Source organism: Esox lucius, chromosome 13 (genome assembly GCF_011004845.1).
Source record: "Esox lucius isolate fEsoLuc1 chromosome 13, fEsoLuc1.pri, whole genome shotgun sequence".
In the NCBI taxonomy this organism is placed as follows: Eukaryota; Metazoa; Chordata; class Actinopteri; order Esociformes; family Esocidae; genus Esox; species Esox lucius.
Genome location: NC_047581.1, coordinates 33,728,101 through 33,746,654, shown reverse-complemented (window position 1 = coordinate 33,746,654; position 18,554 = coordinate 33,728,101). Strand labels below are relative to the sequence as shown.

General features: G+C 38.0%; 2 protein-coding genes across 2 annotated transcripts; one reads left to right on the top strand and one right to left on the bottom strand.

The window, feature by feature from the left end:
- Positions 1 to 3,159: 3,159 nt before the first annotated feature.
- Positions 3,160 to 6,035, top strand: LOC114840708. The gene is made up of 2 exons (XM_029124816.2): positions 3,160 to 3,211; positions 4,796 to 6,035. Exon 2 carries the CDS (start codon positions 4,832 to 4,834, stop codon positions 5,708 to 5,710), a length of 879 nt encoding a protein of 292 aa, XP_028980649.2. The 5' UTR covers positions 3,160 to 3,211; positions 4,796 to 4,831; the 3' UTR covers positions 5,711 to 6,035.
- A 6,854-nt stretch (positions 6,036 to 12,889) lies between these two features.
- On the bottom strand, positions 12,890 to 18,117 carry LOC114840709. The gene is made up of 2 exons (XM_029124817.1): positions 18,023 to 18,117; positions 12,890 to 14,090 (listed from the first exon to the last, which is right to left on the bottom strand). Exon 2 carries the CDS (start codon positions 14,052 to 14,054, stop codon positions 13,185 to 13,187), a length of 870 nt encoding a protein of 289 aa, XP_028980650.1. The 5' UTR covers positions 14,055 to 14,090; positions 18,023 to 18,117; the 3' UTR covers positions 12,890 to 13,184.
- Positions 18,118 to 18,554: the final 437 nt, after the last annotated feature.

Genomic DNA, 18,554 nt, shown 5'->3' with positions numbered 1-18,554 from the left:
ATTTGTCAGCGTATCCGAAAATGTTTATTATTATTCTAAAGGAAACTTAAAGCCTCCCAGCTCACCCCTTTCTCCTTTAATAGTTGTTCAGGCATCTTGTGGTTTACAAATGAATCACTGATACTAATTATTACTTTGTTTAAGGTCTACAGGGGAGGGTCACTTGTTCTTCTTCAAGTGGTCAGGGAGGGTCAAGTGAAAGTGTATATGGGTGAAGGGAGGACCATCCATGTTCATTTCAGAGAGATCCAACTTCCTCCAGGTATCCCTAATTTTAAATAACATACACTCCGTCAGGTGGAAAATCTGTTGCTCTGTCCCTGGGCAAAGTAATTAACACCAATCTCTCCGCTGGCAATAAATGTCAAAATGATGTCCAAGGAACTTGTATGCAAACCTGTCAGCTAAAAGATTTCATAAGAAATCTTAAAAACCAAAGAAAGCCAATGATTGAAGTGTTTCAAGACAAAGAGGCCTGCAGCACATTATGACCATTACTCAGTGATTAAGTGCAATTCTAGAGAATTTTAGAAGATAGTTTCCCACAACGTACCTTGGTGCAGAGATGTAATTACACTGCCGTTCAAAAGTTTGGGGTCACTTAGAAATGTCTGTGTTCTCAAAAGAAAAGCATATTTTTTTGTCCATTAAGATAACATGAAATGTATCAGAAATGCAGTGTAGACACTGGTAATGTTGGAAATGCATATTGTAGCTAGAAACGGCAGATGTGGAATATCTACATAGCTAGGTGTAAAGAGGTCCATTATCAGCAACCATCACTCCTGTGTTCCAATGGCACGTTGTGTTGGCTAATCCATGTTTATCATTTAAAAAGGCTAATTGATCATTAGAAAACCCTTTTGCGATTATGTCAGCACTGTTGAAAACTGTTGTGCTGATTAAAGAAGCAATTCAACTGGCCTTCTGTTGTCTAGTTCAGTATCTTCAGCATCAGAGTTTGTGGGTTTGATTACAGGATCAAAATGGCCAGAAACAAAAAACTATTCTGAGACTCGTCTATTCTTGTTCTGAGAAATGAAATTTATTCCATGAGAGAAATTTCCCCTTCATAGAACAGTGCAAACTGGCTCTAACTAGAATAGAAAGAGGGGCGGGAGGCCTGGTGCACAAGTGAGCAAGAGGACAAATACATTAGAGGGTCTAGATTCAGAAACCGATGCCTCACTGGGCCTCAACTGGGTGAGTCTTCAGTCACAGATGGTTGAGTGAGTCTTCAGTCAGAGATGATTGAGTGAATCTTCAGTCACAGATGGTTAAGTGAGTCTTCAGTCACAGATGGTTGAGTGAGTCTTCAGTCAGAGATGGTTGAGTGAGTCTTCAGTCACAGATGGTTGAGTGAGTCTTCAGTCACAGATGGTTGAGTGAGTCTTCAGTCACAGATGGTTGAGTGAGTCTTCAGTCAGAAATGCTTGACTGAGTCTTCAGTAGAGTGTCTCAACTCTAATTGTCCATGTGAAAATCTCCACCTGTGAAATTAATTTGGCAGGATTCCCAAAAGGACTGGATGGCACAACACCATCTCAATGTCTATTACAGATCTTGTTGCCCTCCACCCTCGCCCCCCCACCCGTCCCTTACACTCCCATACATGGCTGTACATTCATTGAGATGAAATTGTCCACATTGCAGTAGAATCACTGCCTTTGATGCAGCGAGGGAATAATAGCAAATCGTTTTCATTTCTAGCAAGTAATTTCACTTGACATTGATTGGGCAATATCTGTCACGTCTAAGTGATTGAAACTTGCTCTTATTTGGACAATAGCAACTGAGCCTGATTTTGTCTATGTGTTTTGTGTGTATATGTGTTTGTTTGTGTTTGTGCTCAACTGACACACATTTCCATTTCCTGCCACCATATTCACTGCTGGGCTTCAGATGTTGTCCCGGAGACCCAGAGTGAACAAGCCTTTGTTTAAGCAATTACCAATACAAATATTTGATGATTAGACATTAGGTTATATCATATGCGTTAGTGATGAAAATGAAGTTTACACATCAGGTCCAAGAAACTGCCAAATTCATCATGAATGCAATGTTGACTCGGCAATGAACAGTGACATTTCCCACCGACGGCCCATGTGTAAGCCCTTTTCAACCTGGATTTTCAGGTTTGTGTTAGATCTCTCTTCGTAAAATGACCAAGCAGGTACGTTTTCAGAATATACCCCCCCTCACCACACACAAACACACACACACACACACACACACACACACAAGTTTGTACAGCTACCCTCATGGGGACCAGAAAATAGAAATTGCATGCTCAGTTGCCCTAAACTTAACCCTAAACCTATCCCTAACCCTTACCCTAACCCTTACCCTAACCTTAACCACAATAAAGTAACATTTATGCCTAAACTTTACCTAGATGTAATGCCTAACCTTAACCCTAAACCTAACCAACAACACCTGGACCTTAAAGAAACCCCAATTCTAACTATAAAATCAATTGTAAGTCTGACCCTAAACCTAAACCCTGAGCCGGAAATTGACTTTTGCCTCTCGGGGACCGGCAAAAGGTCCTAATGAGGTCAATTTTTTCTGTTTTTACTATACTCATTGGGACATTTATTCCCCATTCGTTCAGTAAGACCTAACCCACGCACACACACACACACACACACACACACAGTGTGTAGAGTGTAGAAGTAAAGGGGGATAGGGGCAACATGTCCCCCCCAAATGTTAGAAGCAGGTAAATTGATACCACCCAATAACAACATCACTGATAACCCCCCCCCCCCCCCCCCCACTCATGCCAAGAAAGACATGCACCCATGCTTTTCAGGTTTTATAATATTGTTTGAATCAAAGTATACAATACCTAAAACACTACGTATAAAACTAGTGTAAGAAGGGAATATGTATATTTGTCAGTATCAATACCATAAACCTGAAATAAAACACTGTTCCAACTTTAGACATGGTGGGGTTTTTTCACTGCCCCAGTTAATTGATAAGAAATTAATGAACGGTAAGAGAATGAATTTCCTGAGAAAGATGATTACTAACTGTTGGGACAATGCCAAAACCGCCTGCCACTCCCATGAGAAGAGGACCACATCTCTATATCATTTATGATAGGTTCATGAATATTCATTACGCAGCAATATAAATGCTTCAGAGAGATAGATCAGGGATATTCTGCAGAGAACGCCGAGACAGAAGCTCAACAGCCAACTTGGTAAGACAGACTTTATGATTAGATATTATGATGCTTAAAATTATAGATTTGTTTAAGGAATCCACTCAAAAAAGCCAATTCTTACTTACAGATGAATATATACGCACACACTCTATATATTTCAGTTAGTTTTACTTTACACATTGCATTACTTTACACTTCACTGTTTGAATAAGAAGGCAACATAGGTAAAAACCTAACATGCTCAATCAATTCTGACTGTCTGGAATGTTGCTACACACAATAATACCAAAGGCAATATCAGTCGGTGACTTGGTTTGCTTGTTTGAGGGATTTTATGACAAACTGCACAATCAATGTAGAATCTATCATAGGCTTAATACCTGGGGGGAAATGTTCATGGAAGGAAAATGTGGCCTCTATAAATGCAATAATAACATTTTTGTTAATATGCTGTAAGTCAAACTGTTCGTTTCTGTCTAACTTCTTGTTTCTGACTATCGTGACAGACCTAAATTCATAAAATATGGATAGTAAATATCAGCTGACCAGCTACCACTTGTCTTTATCTGTAAGATTACAAGTAGGTAAATAGCTCTTGCATCTAGCAAGCTCGTCTAACATAACACAGCATCACATAAACACATCACCTTGGCTCTAGGCTCTTACCCAGCCAGTTGGGCTGTACCTCCCTAGTAATCATTTTCTTGCATTTACAATGAGTATTTTGAAGCCAGTGAATGTCAGCTTGCTCTAACTTTACCATATATGATTGATAAAAAAAGGCATCAGTAGAGACATCTTTGCACAAAATAAAGGTTTCCGGAGTCATTAGGCATAATTAGTACCACTGTATTGTATAGTAGCCTACAGAACATATTATATTCTGTACTAAAGGAACAATAAGATATATAGATCTGAACTGCTGGAGGAAGATAAACTCTGTGGATTTATCTTATATGAATCATTTAGTGGATTGAACCCGAGTCAGAGGTTTGTCCGAGGGATGTGAGGGACAGGATGTATGATCCCAACAAGTGTGATACTTTGTACAGTGTCAACCAGAAAAGCCTTGGTAAATATGAGAAATAAAGGATATGAAGTATGTCATTGTTGTTTGTCAGTTAGATCATACACTAAAAAATTATTCTACCAATCTAGCTGGATGTAAATGTCATAGCATCTAGCCGGTCTCTTTACAATCCACTCCCTCTCCTCCATGTTATGTGCCCATGTAAGAGTGGCAAGAAATGCAATGTGGACTAGAGTGTTTCCTAAAATACATATCAACCTTCCAATCCAAGTGCCAATGCCATTCAGCAGACTCCAGGCAATTATATTTGTTTGATCAATTTCACACACATTAACTTGAAAAGAAAATAAAGCCAACTGCAGTATTAATCAAATGTATTTAATCAAAGCAAGCTAGTATTACTTTTTGTATCAAGTATTTTTCATTTATCTTCATCAATGGAGACAACAATTTTGGAGGTGATGGAATGTCTGTGGCAGACTGTTCTACAGTATAGTGTGGGCGTGTCTGACTGTATTACTGTTAGACTGTTAGTTACATTTGCATTTTTTGGTTTAAATATTAAACACACACTTTGATGTTTTGTACAGATACCTTCAACATCTTGTCCAGACAACAAACTCAGGATGACGTACATCACAGAACTTGCTGTTTCAATTAATGTCGATCAGGAGCAAGCCCTACGCAATCAAGGTTTCAAGTCAGATTATGTTGATCTGAACCAAGGTGCAGGAGGAAACAAGGTTTACCTCTGGTACAAGAAAGGCACATGTGATCCCATCACCAGATTGCAGGTTGCATTCATGGATGACATGAACAAGGGTTTGAGAAATGCAGGTTATATTCAGGTAGATGGAAACCTCAACGCGGGGAATTGTGGAGAAGGCATCTTTCTCTGGTACTACAAAGGTACAACTGAGTATGACAACCCTATATTGGAACTCAAGGTCACCACATATGTGGAAGATGAAACCCCATTTTTCAAAAATGGCTGGGAACGACTGGCGTATGATCTGAATCGCAACTGTTGTGGGAACCAAATCCATCTCTGGGCGCTGAAAGAGAAGAAAATGTACATCTCTGACATCACTGCCACCACTAGTTTTGGAACGGATGATGTTCTTTTTAACGATGGCTACACCCGTGTGGATGAAGATGTGAATCGAAATAGAGAAACAAATAAAGATAACTCCGGCTTCATCTGGTATCGTTGTTCCGAATCGGCCGAAGAAGGTTTTAGTGACCTGGATGTCTCTACTAACAACAAAGAGGAGGAAAGCCTTCAGCAAAGGGGCTATACCAGTCTTAGTGTTAACCTCAACGAAGGAGCAGGAGGCAACCAGATCTACCTCTGGTACAAGAAGGGTTCAGATCATCACATCTCAACCCTCACTATGATCACGGTTGGAGCAAAGGGTCCTTATGAGAAGGCCGGCATCCGTGTCATTGGAAAAAGTCTGAATACAGGCAACAATGGCACTCCGTTGTACCTGGCATTCCCATGAAAGCATGAGAGGGAGGGGTTTCATTTGATGTATGACAGATGATTAATATGCCTGTCAAAATAGCTTTGGATTACATAGTTAGCCTAGCATTACAGAGCTTAGCATTACATAGCCAAGACATCACAACACCAATACCATGTAACTTCAAAGGCAGTTAAACTCACTTGATGCAGTAATGATTTTAGTCACTAAACATAACCTACAATTGTATCTGAATCTTCTAAATCACATTGTAATTGAAATATCTATGTTGTTAATGCTTCTGCTTTTTGTGATATGGGACAACATGCATTACCAGCAAATAAACCATCATCCATATCAGTAATCAGCTTGCTCTTTTCTGACCAGGTCTAATACCAATATTAAGTGAACAGATGGAGACCTCAAGATAATCTCTGAATATTATGCCATTGACATTAGATGGTTATTACTTAATTCTCCCATTTTAATCAGGGACAGACAATATCAGTATATTTATGTTCCAAGTCAAAATGAGAATTATTTTAGGACATAAATCAAATGAGAATTATTGGTGTCACTGACACCCATGCAGATTCATCCCGAGAAAAGTTCATCACAGGATACATTCACAGCATTAGGTTCTGGTAGCCCAACACATTTTACGGTAACCCCTTTTTTGGATAAATGGTGACACCGGGATTTGTAATAGTAATAGTTTAAACGGCAAAATGCCCAACACACAAACTGAAAAAGAAAGATAAACTACTTGGCAACGTAGAGATGTCAATCCTCTGGTCCTTACGTTAAACTGGTATATGTTTTTATTCCACTTCTCGACTCCATTTTTGTGGTAATGCCGCAATTAACATTGGTAATAATTTTGTATAGAGCAAGACATTTTAGCTCAAAACCTTGTTGCCTCAGCCAGGAGATGGAGAATTGGACATGGATAGCCTCTTCATGATGGTGTGTCATGAAGGTTCATAAAAAAAAAGTTAGTTCTGTCAGCAATGACGTTATCAACATCGTACATTCCCATTTTCTGTTTGAGTTCAGAGAAGTGGCATGTCTCTGTGACCAAAATTGTGGAACATAACTTTTTTTTATCAAGGTTTTACACCTAGCATCCATTGTATTGTAGATACAATGGTTTGACATACATAACCTAAAGTAGAAGTTTCTCTAAATCAATTTGTTGGGGATAGTTGTGACAGTTCAATAAAAATGTTACAACCATTCCCTAATGACAGCCATCTACATTTGCCACAACAGAGAGAGTGATTGATGTGACACAGGCACATTCATGAATACAGCCCCCCCCCCCCCCACACACACACACACATCCAAACACACACAGCAATTGTTAATTTTATTGAAAACTGTTTATTCTTTATTCTTCAGTAAAGTTATTGCATTAATTGAATCGTTTGGATCTTATTCCAGGAGTGTGGTCCGTTTTAACGAAGGAACTCTTTGTATCTGACATTAAGTCACATCATCTGTGACTGTGTAGTAGACGTCCAAGAGAGTATTATTTGTAATAGACACCACTATGTATCAATAAGTTGTTTTAAAGGAAGTGAATACTGGGCGACTTTGAGTGATACATCTGTCAAGATGTATACATCTAGATACATCTGTCAAGACCTGCAGGTGTAAAATAGGGCCCAAAATGGGCGATAGAAAAGAGGCAGAGAATGAATCCAAGATATGCGATGCGATGCACCAAAGAAGCGTTTCCTCTTAAAATGGAGAGAAACAATGGAGTGGGTCTTCTGTATGTGTCCCTGTGTCGGGACCATTTTTATGACAGGTTCTGTACCCCCAATCTCTGCCTGAAAGACAACAACAGACCCCCAAATAAAAGTTATTATTGGTTAAGTTGGGGGGGAAATTAAAATTGAATGACACTCATATAGAAGTCTTTCAGGAAATATTCTTGCACACTAGTGATGCTTGGAAGTGTTATAATTTATAAAAAAATCTGCAAAGTTACGGTCAAAGACCTTCGTCAGGCATACTGTTTGGGTGTTTCAGACTTAACCAAGAAACGAAACCGAAGTCAGCCACTGTTGAGAAGACAGATTTATTCATGGTCTTAGAGAATACAGACACACAGCTTGTTCCGTTCTCAATCATTTTTACAAACTCTGAACTCCCCACAGAAATACAGATACACGTTAAATGCACAGAGACACAACATCGTTTGTTTAGAGAAGGGAATGACCTTCACCAAAAGTTATTCTAATCAACTCTCACAGTTTATTATTCCCTGGCCATAGCACATTATGGTTGTGCGGTCTACGTGTAATATTGATATTCCACGATACCAAAAAATGAAAACGCTACGGTATCATATTTGTTCTATTTTCGGTACATACAAGGGTGCTGTTCAGCTACGTTTGGTAAATGTCGACGGCAGTTCAGCCTGTGTGACAATTTGCACTTCACAGGTGGGATAAATGATGAGCGTTCTAAAACGAATTGACAAGCGGAGCGGTAAGAGAAAAATCTGGCACTATTTTGCATATAAGTCGAACGAAAAAGGAGAACAAATAGATCTAAATGTACCTGTCTGAAACAGATGCTTGAAGGCGTGCCGCCTCAGGGAGGAATACGCCCAACCTGGCTACACATCCGTCCCTGACTCATCCTGAGTTATACAGGGAATTTAAAGATCGACAGGTCAGAATATCGCGACCCGATACGGATAAGCGGATGAAGATGAGATGAGGTCAGAATGATAAACTTTTCAAGGAAGGTGTCAAGACTACTGCCTTGTTATATTACAGTTTTTCCCGTTTGCTATACATTGAACAATACAAAAGTTACATTACATTAACAGAACTCTTCACACAGTCAGCAAAACGGAAGTGTATTTGAACCAAACTGTGAATCATTTCTCATTGCCTTCACACAAAATGCATTCAATGAACACATTCTCCCAAATCAATGAACTATTTTCTCATTCATACTCCACCATCTACAAAACAATGTATTCACAGCACATGATTTCTTTAATGCTTACACAATGTTCTCAAAACTGTTAAAACACATTCAAAACAGAATGATGGCAACTGTTGCGCATTTCTGCAGTAACCAGATTGCAATATAAAGAAAATGTTTAATATTTGTTAGGAAATGTTAATAATGTTCGAATATTAAGTCAATCCAAACACAGTTGATTGCAGTTTCAGCTGAAGACCTACCCAAGTGTTGTACACTGAGCCCTCTGAGAGAAAAGGTGAATGTGTGAAATAACTCCAGTATCAATATGTAAGATGTCTGTTCAATAACCAAACAGGGTACACATCTACTCAAGTACTGAAAAAATATAGATTTACTGTTTTTTAGAGAGTAATGGAGATGGAAGCCAATCAAACTGAACATTAATTCATCTTTGTGAATGAAGCTGGATTCAACCTGTCAAAAACGCCGCATAGGAAGAAATGTGATTGGTCAGAGAGGATCTAACATCACAATTGGCCCTCATTTATCATTCTTGCGTAGAAACGGGCGTATATGTTGGCGTAAGATTTTGCTTACACTTCTCTCACCGCCTGATTTATGAAGCTGTGCGTACCTTTAATATCCAGGTGTACGCAATACCTGCCCTTGATAAAAGCCGCGGCCACGCCCCTATATATTCAAGTCTCAGCTTCCCCCACGCCCTCATTTTACGCCATGGACACACGGAAGACGGCAAAGAAGAGAAACTTCTCTGACGTGGAGATTGAGACGATCACCAGGGAGGTAGAAAGAAATAAAATTGTTTCATTTGGCAGTTTAAAAAGCGGAATAAAAGATGATGATGTGATGTGGAGCACCATTCATTCACATTAATAATTGCATGACCATTTGTAATATTCGTCTTATTATTTTATGATATTTATTATTAATGACGTTTATTGTTTTTTAGAAGAAGTATGTCGTTATTATTCTTATTATTTCTATTATTATTATTATTATGATTATTTAAAAGAAGAATGTCATTTTTATTATTTTGTCAGTCTGAATTATATTTTGGTCATTAAAAGCCTTTTATTACTGAACCCAGTCCGTGCACAACTGCCGGGCCTAAACCTGAAACGTCATGTAAAGCGCACAGGCTCGCATCTGAAGGAATACATATAAATCAAATGCTTTGGTAGAGTCACACAAATGAAACATTGAAGCCCATGTTGCACAAAAATAAACAATGAAGTTTGTAATTATTATGTTGTTGTTTTTTTTACAGTGGGTCATAATATATCATATCTTTTAGTTTGTCAGTGCGTTAGGACTTTTTTTCCTGCGCATTTCAGCACGAAATCAAAACGTGCGTACACCTCCTGAGCTGGCGTAGGATTTGAGAGTGCCGTACACACAAAAGTGCGTACACCAAATTTCCAGCGTACACCTGGCGTACACCCAAAACCACGGTGACTTTGAGATTTATCAATATGGACGTTGCCCTTGTTGCCTGTATTCAGATGAGATTGCGTTAGGAGCTGACGATACCAAAGAAAGACAAAGGCTCCTCCTCCACCTCGGCTCACATCTTCATCCACACGGGTGTAGCCCTGGGAAAAATACTCGTGATCAAATGCAAAAGAGGTAGTTGCCTTGATGTCAGAGATGTACATTGGCGTAGTGTATGAATCCCACCACATGCTGGGCCTGTGTGATGGTGACAGAAGGCTGGCTGCAGGTTTTGCTGAAACCAGCTGAGATTAGGTTTCCACAGTAAAATGTGAATGTTAACAGATTTAAATTAATTTAAACATACCATGAACTAATCCTTATGTTTGATTTGGGTTCATGTCCAACCTACTGCTCTCAACAAACTCACCATTTCTAACCGGGAGCACCCCACAATCCTTTCCTGGGATCTACTTCTGCTCTGTGATTTTCTCTTTGTTGTTCTGTCTGCCCCTGATTTACCCTGCCCGTTGACTATTCTAAATAAAAGCTGCAAATGGATTCTGCTGCGTCCTCCACATCACTACACAAGCAAGTTAATTTCTATAGCACAATTCATAAATAGAAGAAATTCAATGTGCTTTACAAGGAAAAAGAGAAATATATATAGAAAAATACAATAGCAGAAAAACAAATACTCAAATGAAAACATCAAATCCACATCATAATAATAAAACCTAGAATAATAAAATAGAAATAGTTAAAACCGGAGAAGACCATAGTACGCTATAAAAGCTGTAAGGCTAAACAATGTGGTTAAGTAGCCATGTGAAAAGAGAAATGTTTTCAACCTGAACTGATGCGTTTGGGGTCTAAGATCTTCTGGTAGTTTTGTTAGAGTCGCTCAGGTCTGTACTCCTGCACATCTCTCCTGCATCCCATATGTTGACTAGAAACAATGACAGTTCTCTTACCATCTAATCTACCCAGACCTTGACATGTGCCCTTGTTAGGAGATGATCAACATTATTCGCTTCACCAGTGAGCGGTCATAATGTTTTGGCTCATCAGTGTAAATTAATTAATTTACTAATCTTAATCTGCATGAAGGCTTAAATTGTCTTGAGGGGTGTTGTGATGTCTTCCACTAAGCTACTGTCAGAAACATAATGACAAAACTAATCTGAATGGTCTACTGCCACTCTGTCATACAAGTTAAACTCCTCCCAGAAATGCCAGTTGCAGGCAATCACTATTGTTGCCTCTATTTAGATTTCAATGCTACCCTTCCTCTTTGTTGCAGGGGTCACCGAGAGTAGGACTACCTGCAATGGTCTCGTTCAAACTTCCACCAGGAGGCCCCCATTAAGATGACACAGCCAACCCCTGAAAGGGGGTTCTGTGATTGGCTATTCCCTTCTCCTCTTTGTACTGTAATAAAGCACTGTCCAATGCCCCAAACACTTCTTCTGTGTCCATTCCCTCCGTCTTAACCCCACTATGCATCATAACATAATAATAATAATAAGCATGATTTGGCTCCAGATTGCAAAATTGCAGCTTTTCATGTGTCTTGAAATCCTAGGGGAAGTTGTGATACATGTGGATGTGGAAACTGATAAATGTTACGCTGCATTGAAAAACAAGATGGACACAGCCCTTCTGAAAGAGGGTTCATCCCAGAGAAGATGTTGAATGGCTACAACCTCCTTTCACCTACCAAACACTATATCAAGCACACAGATGTTATCAGACTGTTCTCTGCTAGGGGCCTGGATCTGAACATAAACCTTAGTTATTGCCCTAATAGTGGTGATAAGTATTTTCTCTGACCGTTTTGAAAGATGACCAACAGGGTTTTGCAGAGGCCATATCTTAAACCCCAACAAAACAGGAAGCCCTGGATGGACACTTAGGAAAACCCATGGGAAGAAAAACCATGGGAAGATACTTCTATTAGATTTGATTTAAACAACAATGACATTGTTTCACAGCGTTTTCTGCTCATCTCTACTTAGCGTGCAAGTCATTCTGGAATTCTGACTGCCTCCTTGCTAGCTTGCCGGTATGGGTGTTTGTAAGTGGTTTGACCACTCTGACTGGACCGTTTTTTTAAGGTCCTGAAGAATGGGGACATACTGCAAGTAATATGAGTTTGTATAGGGTTTGTGTTGACATGTTGAAGGGTGGAAATATAACATTTTTGCATTCTAATGAAAGATAATATGATTGTAATAACAATGGAATTATAGTGATTCACAAACTGCTGTGCCCATCAATTATTTTGGGTTAATACAAAAGTGAACATGACAAAAGTGAATCATAAAATGCAACATTTATTTTGGTCAAACGGAGGACAGGCAAAATACTTTTGTCAATTGGAGAAGCTACACATTCTCTTTCATCTGTATCACTAAGAGACACAATTATCGCTCCTCAAGCCTATAGACAATGGCAGATGGGAGCAAGCAATATCTCAGGGAGTTCCTGGTTTCTAAATTCTTAATAGTCACTTACTATCTGTTAGAATGATAAAACAAGTGTTCACTAGTCTAGTGTAGGAACTCATTTTGCCATCTATATGGCTTTTTATTTATTTATTTCCTAAATGGCCACCCAAAAGTGAAAATGAAAGGTAACAATGTCAGTTTCTTAGAATGGGAGAATTATGTTTGAACACTACAGTAACTGTTTTTGCAGTAATTAATCTAACTTCCACAAGGTGGTGCAACATTAGGGCTGTATAAAGTGAACTGTCCCTGTTTCCATCTGTTGAGTTGTCATTGATCAGGCTAGGAGAAAAAAGACTGACAATGATTATTGATATGGAACTTTTTTTTATTTGTTAGCAAAGTAATTCATGTTGACCCATATCACAAAAGGCATAAGCAGTAACAACAACAACAATATAGATATCTCAAATACAATCTGTTTAGAAGATTAAATGCAAGAAATGCATGAAGACTGTGTTAAACTGACTTGATCCACAGGTTTGCTTTAACATGTTACATGGTATTTGTGTTGTTGTGCTATCTTGTACTAAGCTATGTATTGCTATGCTAATTTGACAGGTATACTGATCACCTGGCATACAGAAATTAAACCCCTGATCTCATGGGTATGCCAGGTACAAGGGGGTGCCATTGTTGTCTGTATTCAGATTTTTTCCAATGACATGGATGCCAGCCTTTTCATAAGGACTCACTTCTTGTTGAATGATTACAGTGATGGTCTGGATGGCATGGTCTGAACCCTTCTTGTACCAGGCATTTATCGGGGGGCCTCCTGTTCCTTCATTGAGATTAACACCAACACAGGTATAACCCTGTATCTGAAGGATTTCCTCTTCCTCATTGTTAGTGGAGACATCCAGGAGATTGATGCTTTGGGACTGTGTTAGAGAATGACGATACCAAAGAAAGATAGAGCGTTCTCCTGCATCTCGATTCACATTTTCATCCACACGGGTGTAGCCCTGGGAAAAATACTCGTTATCAAATGCAAAAGTGGTAGTTGCCTTGATGTCAGAGATGTACATTTTCTTCTCTTTCTTCACCCAAACATGGATCCAGTTGTCGTTAGCATTGCGATTCAGGTCACACGCCAGTCGTTCCCAGCCTTTCTGGTAAATTTGGGCTTCATCTGTTGCATCTGTGGTGACCTTAAGTTCCACTATAGGGTTGTCATACTCAGTTGTACCTTTGTAGTACCAGAGAAAGATGTTATCTCCTCCAGCCCCTGCATTGAGGTCTTTATCCACCTTATGGTAACCTGCGTTCCTCAAACCAATTTGCATTTCATCTGTGAATGTAACCTGCAATCTGGTGATGGGATTGCTGCTTCCCTTCTTGTACCAGAGGTAAATATTATTTCCTTCAGCACCTTTGTTCAGATTAACATTGATTATTTTGAAACTTTGGTTTCTTAGGCCTTGCTCCTGTTCAGGATTAATGGAAACATCAATATCTGTGATGTACGGCATCCTGAGTTTGGTGTCTGAAGAGGACTGTGTAGGTACCTGAACAAAACAGAAAGCCAGTTGTTTGAAATTTAAAAACGAAATAGAAACAAATTAAACTGATGTAAATACATAAGTCAGACACACATAGAGTTAACTAAAAATAGTAGACAACTTATCAAATGTTGAAACTGAGAAATGTTATTGTTTTTGGAAAACTACATGCCGTTGAATTTGATGCCAGCAACATGTTTCAGAAAGGTTGGGGCAGGGGCATGTTTACCACTGTGTTGCATCAACTCTTCTTTTAACAATACTCTGTAAGGGTTTTGGAACAGAGGAGACCAATTGCTGTAGTTTTGAAAGTGAAATGCATTCCAATTCTTACTTGATATAGGATTTCAGCTGCTCAGCAGTTCGGGGTCTCCTTTGGGGTATTTTCTGTTTTGTAATATGCCAAATGTTTACAATGGACAGGTATCGGACTGCAGGCAAGCCAGTTTAGCTCCCAGACTCTTTTACTACGGAGCCATGCTGTTGAAATATGTGCAGAATGTGGTTTGGCATTGTCTTGCTGAAATAAGCAAGGCCTTCCCTGAAAAAGATGTTGTTTGCATGTAACGGCATAGGTTTGTTTATTTTACCTAATATCAAGGTGTGCATAATTATTAAGCAGCTTCATGACATCAGGTAAAATGGGCCAAAAAACTGATTTAACTGACACTGAAAAGTCAAAAATTGCTAAATGCTGTTCAGACGGATGCAGCACTCTTGAAATAGCTAAACGATTGAGGCGTGACCACCAGACAATCAAAGGTTTTGTTGCAAATAGTCAACTGGGGTGCAAAAAACGCATTGAGAAGAAAAGACGCAAATTAACTGCAAACGACTTGATTAAACGTGAAGCTTCCAGGAACCCATTATCCTCCAATGCCATCATATTCCAGAACTGCAACCTGCCTGGAGTGTCCAGAAGTACAAGGTGTCAAATGCTCAGAGACACATTTTTATTTGTCAGAACACAGGACAGTTTTCCACTTCGACTCAGTTCATCTAAAATCAGCTCGGGCGTTTCTGGATGTTTTTGACATAATAATGAACCCAAAATCGAATTATGTTCAAAAAACGTATCATGTTTTGTGCATTACGGGTAATGCATTACATTGTGAGCATATATTGCATTATGCATCCAAAAACTTTTATGATACTAGCAAGTGGAACATTTTAGGCATTTTTTCAGATCCTGTAGAAGCTAATAATGTAATAACCACCAATCATGTAATATCTGCTAATATTGTAACAATTTTAGCATTTTGTGTTACAAGTTACGTTAGTGAAATAACATGCCCATATATATTTGAAAATATATGCTTAGCAATCCCATATGGAAAATACATATATTTTTGCAATGCATAATGTATGTAGAATAAATGATGAATATATGTCGAATATATTAATCTTAATTCAAAATACCTTTCAGGTATCAAAATGTATTTCACCTTTTATTCTGAAATGTATTTAAAAATGTATACATACATTTAACTTTATTCAAAATACATTTTTGCTATCAAAATATATTTCAGCTTTTATTCCAAAATGTATTTAAAAATGTATACATACATTTAACTCTATTCAAATATATTTCACCATCAAAAATGCTCTCATTAAAATATGTATTTCCTATAGAAAATACATTACAAAATGTATTTTGAAGCCCATATTAAAATGAATTTTTCAGATCCTGTGAAAGTAAAAAGATGAAATGTAATTACCAACGTATTGATTATATCACATTTAGGTGTTGAAACACATTTTATAGATATACAATACCAAAATACATTTTCATCTTATGGTCACAAATATATTCGAATGTATTAGAGCAAACCCGGTAGGACCACTACTTGTCCCTCCAAATGAAATAATCCTGTTTGGAGTAGTGTTTAGTGTTAAAAGAAGAGTTGATGCAACTCAGTGGTTAATGTATTCAGGAATATATTTTCCAAATGCATTCAAAAATATTTGTAAAATACATTTATTTGACATTTGGGATTAAATGTACACAAAACTTTTTGAGCGTAATGTAAGAAAATTATTCAAAACTATATTTTCTGTGGATCGAAATGGTGGACTTTGAATAAGCGAATACAAGAGAACACAATCTTGAAAGCCATGTAGATTTTAAATGATGTCTCATAAAATTGTAATCATAATTAATTTGGAATTAAAATTGCCAAAGCTGCAAAGGACTGGACGGCAGGGATCCTGATTTGGTGGTAAGTCTAACCAAGTAATGCAACATTTGTACTGCGTAGTCCAATGTCCTAAGATTCAGGAGTCAGGTTTGGTGTATTCATCTGTACAGCTTTTTCAGAAATAAATCTACAGTGATGGTATTTGTTACAGGAAGTGTAATGGCTAATCAATAAAATATAAATACAGTGATTTGAGTGTATTATTACATTATTAGTACAAGTTATGTTCACCTACAAATTTAGTTTTTTCTTCATCCAGTTAAGCAATAGGTTTAATTACTATTAGTATAAGTTTTTGCAAAATGATGCATTAAACCTAAAAGTGATAAATTCATTATCTGTTTGTTTTAATTGCAACAGCAAGTTTTGTTTTGATAGTAAGTTGGTAGTGTCACGGTACGGTGAGCAGCAGCGCCACTGTTCCGTGCACCCTCAGTTCCAGTCACATACAAACTCATCCCGGACTTGTTTCGTGTCATGTCCTTCATCATTCACACCAGGTCCCATTTATCTCGTTAGTATGTGTTTAAATGTTTCCCCTCTGCTCATCACATTGTGGATCATTGTTGTTGTCCTGTCTTTCGTTTAATGTAAGTAACTTATATCGTTACTTGCATTCGTTTTGCTGCTGAAGTCAGCCTTTTCTTTCGTTGTTTTTGTGCTCAGTGTTACTTTTGTTTAAATTAAAAAAATCAACACCGACTACCTCTGCCTGCGCCTGGTTCTCTGCTCCCGCAACACCGCATTCATTACAGGTAGATATCTAGTTAAATGCATAGCCTCATGCTACACTAGCCAGCTATTTAAGCATCGCCTGCTTTAGGAAACGTTTCCTGGCTAGCCTAACTAGTTAGTACAGTCTAAGTGCCTTCTTTTAGGCAGTAATGCATCAAACTGGTGTGGTGGCACAGAAGAGCTAAATCAAAGTGATGCGCCCAATTTACTGCACGGCTGTCGGATATCCACAGCCCTACACTTACCGCCAAAGTAATAATAAAAAAACGGGCCACTGGTAAGATTTTAACTTCTAAACTTTATATAACTATCGTTTATAAATACATAAATTAACGCATAAAATCTGACTTTTTGCGACTTTACTAACACAATAGCCAAATACATCCAACTGGGGGGAAAAAAATCCCCCAAATCCTGAAAATGTATTACATTTAAAATGGTAAAACACTGTAGTGGAATTACATTTTTATTATTCTTTCACTTATTGGATATTGTGGGTTACTGTGTGTAAATATAGCAGGTAAAAGTCTGATTAAATGTGTTTCCATTTCAGGAAACAAAAGGTGAACATTTTGCAAGGGTTTGCTGAGATTCTATTCCCACTGTATATGTATATACAGCTCTGGAAAAAATTAAGAGACCACTGAGTGAATAACAGAAGTGTTCAATTTGCAGTGGTCTCTTAATTTTAACCCTTCTGTTCCTCACTCAAAACCTTCCTTTACTTTTTTGGAAAGGATAGAAAAAAGTGCAGTCGTCTCTGACATTTTTTCAGAGCTGTGTGTGTGTGTGTGTGTGTATATATATATACACACACACCTATAAACAACGCAATGGAATTACTGAAATAAATCAACTTTTTGATGATATTCTAATTTTAGGACCAGCACCTGTATATCTATTGCAGTATTTACTTATCTTCATGTAAAACATAAAAATTTGCTATTTGATTCTTTAAAGAATAATTCTAAGCATCAAAATCTGATAATAAAGTCTCTGTCTTACCCAGTTGACTGAACAGCTTCTGTCTCAGTAGTGTGTGTTTGCAGAATTTCTCTGATCTATCTTTCAGCAACATTTATACTAACACAAACTGAATATTGATGAACTTGCTGTGGAGGTGGGTTGGTCTTAAGGAATTGCAAGAACATCTTTCTTGGAATACATTTTCTGACTCATTCTATTGAAATTGCTAAAGTCAACCTACAGTAAACAGTTTCAATTGTCACAGTCAAAGAACAATTTATTGACTAACCTATTCATATTAGGATGGTTTTAACGGCTGATTGATGTTGTCTTTTCAAAGACAGGTATGTGTTACGGACTGATTTAATCCAGGTGTACATCTGTTATGACAAATTGACATTAACTGAGACAACATAACCTGTCAGTGTCTTTTTTTATGACAACACGACAGTAACCAAGATGACATAACCTGTCATAAACATGGACCTAATTATCAAACTTGAAGAAACTATTTAGCCAGTATTCTGTCTGCCATAAAAGGAACTTTTGGTGATCCTGAGACTGGTGCTCA

Bases quoted from the DNA above. Each gene is read 5' to 3' on its own strand.
- LOC114840708 (XM_029124816.2), top strand. From the start codon at position 4,832: ATGACGTACATCACAGAACTTGCTGTTTCAATTAATGTCGATCAGGAG.
- LOC114840709 (XM_029124817.1), bottom strand. From the start codon at position 14,054: ATGCCGTACATCACAGATATTGATGTTTCCATTAATCCTGAACAGGAG.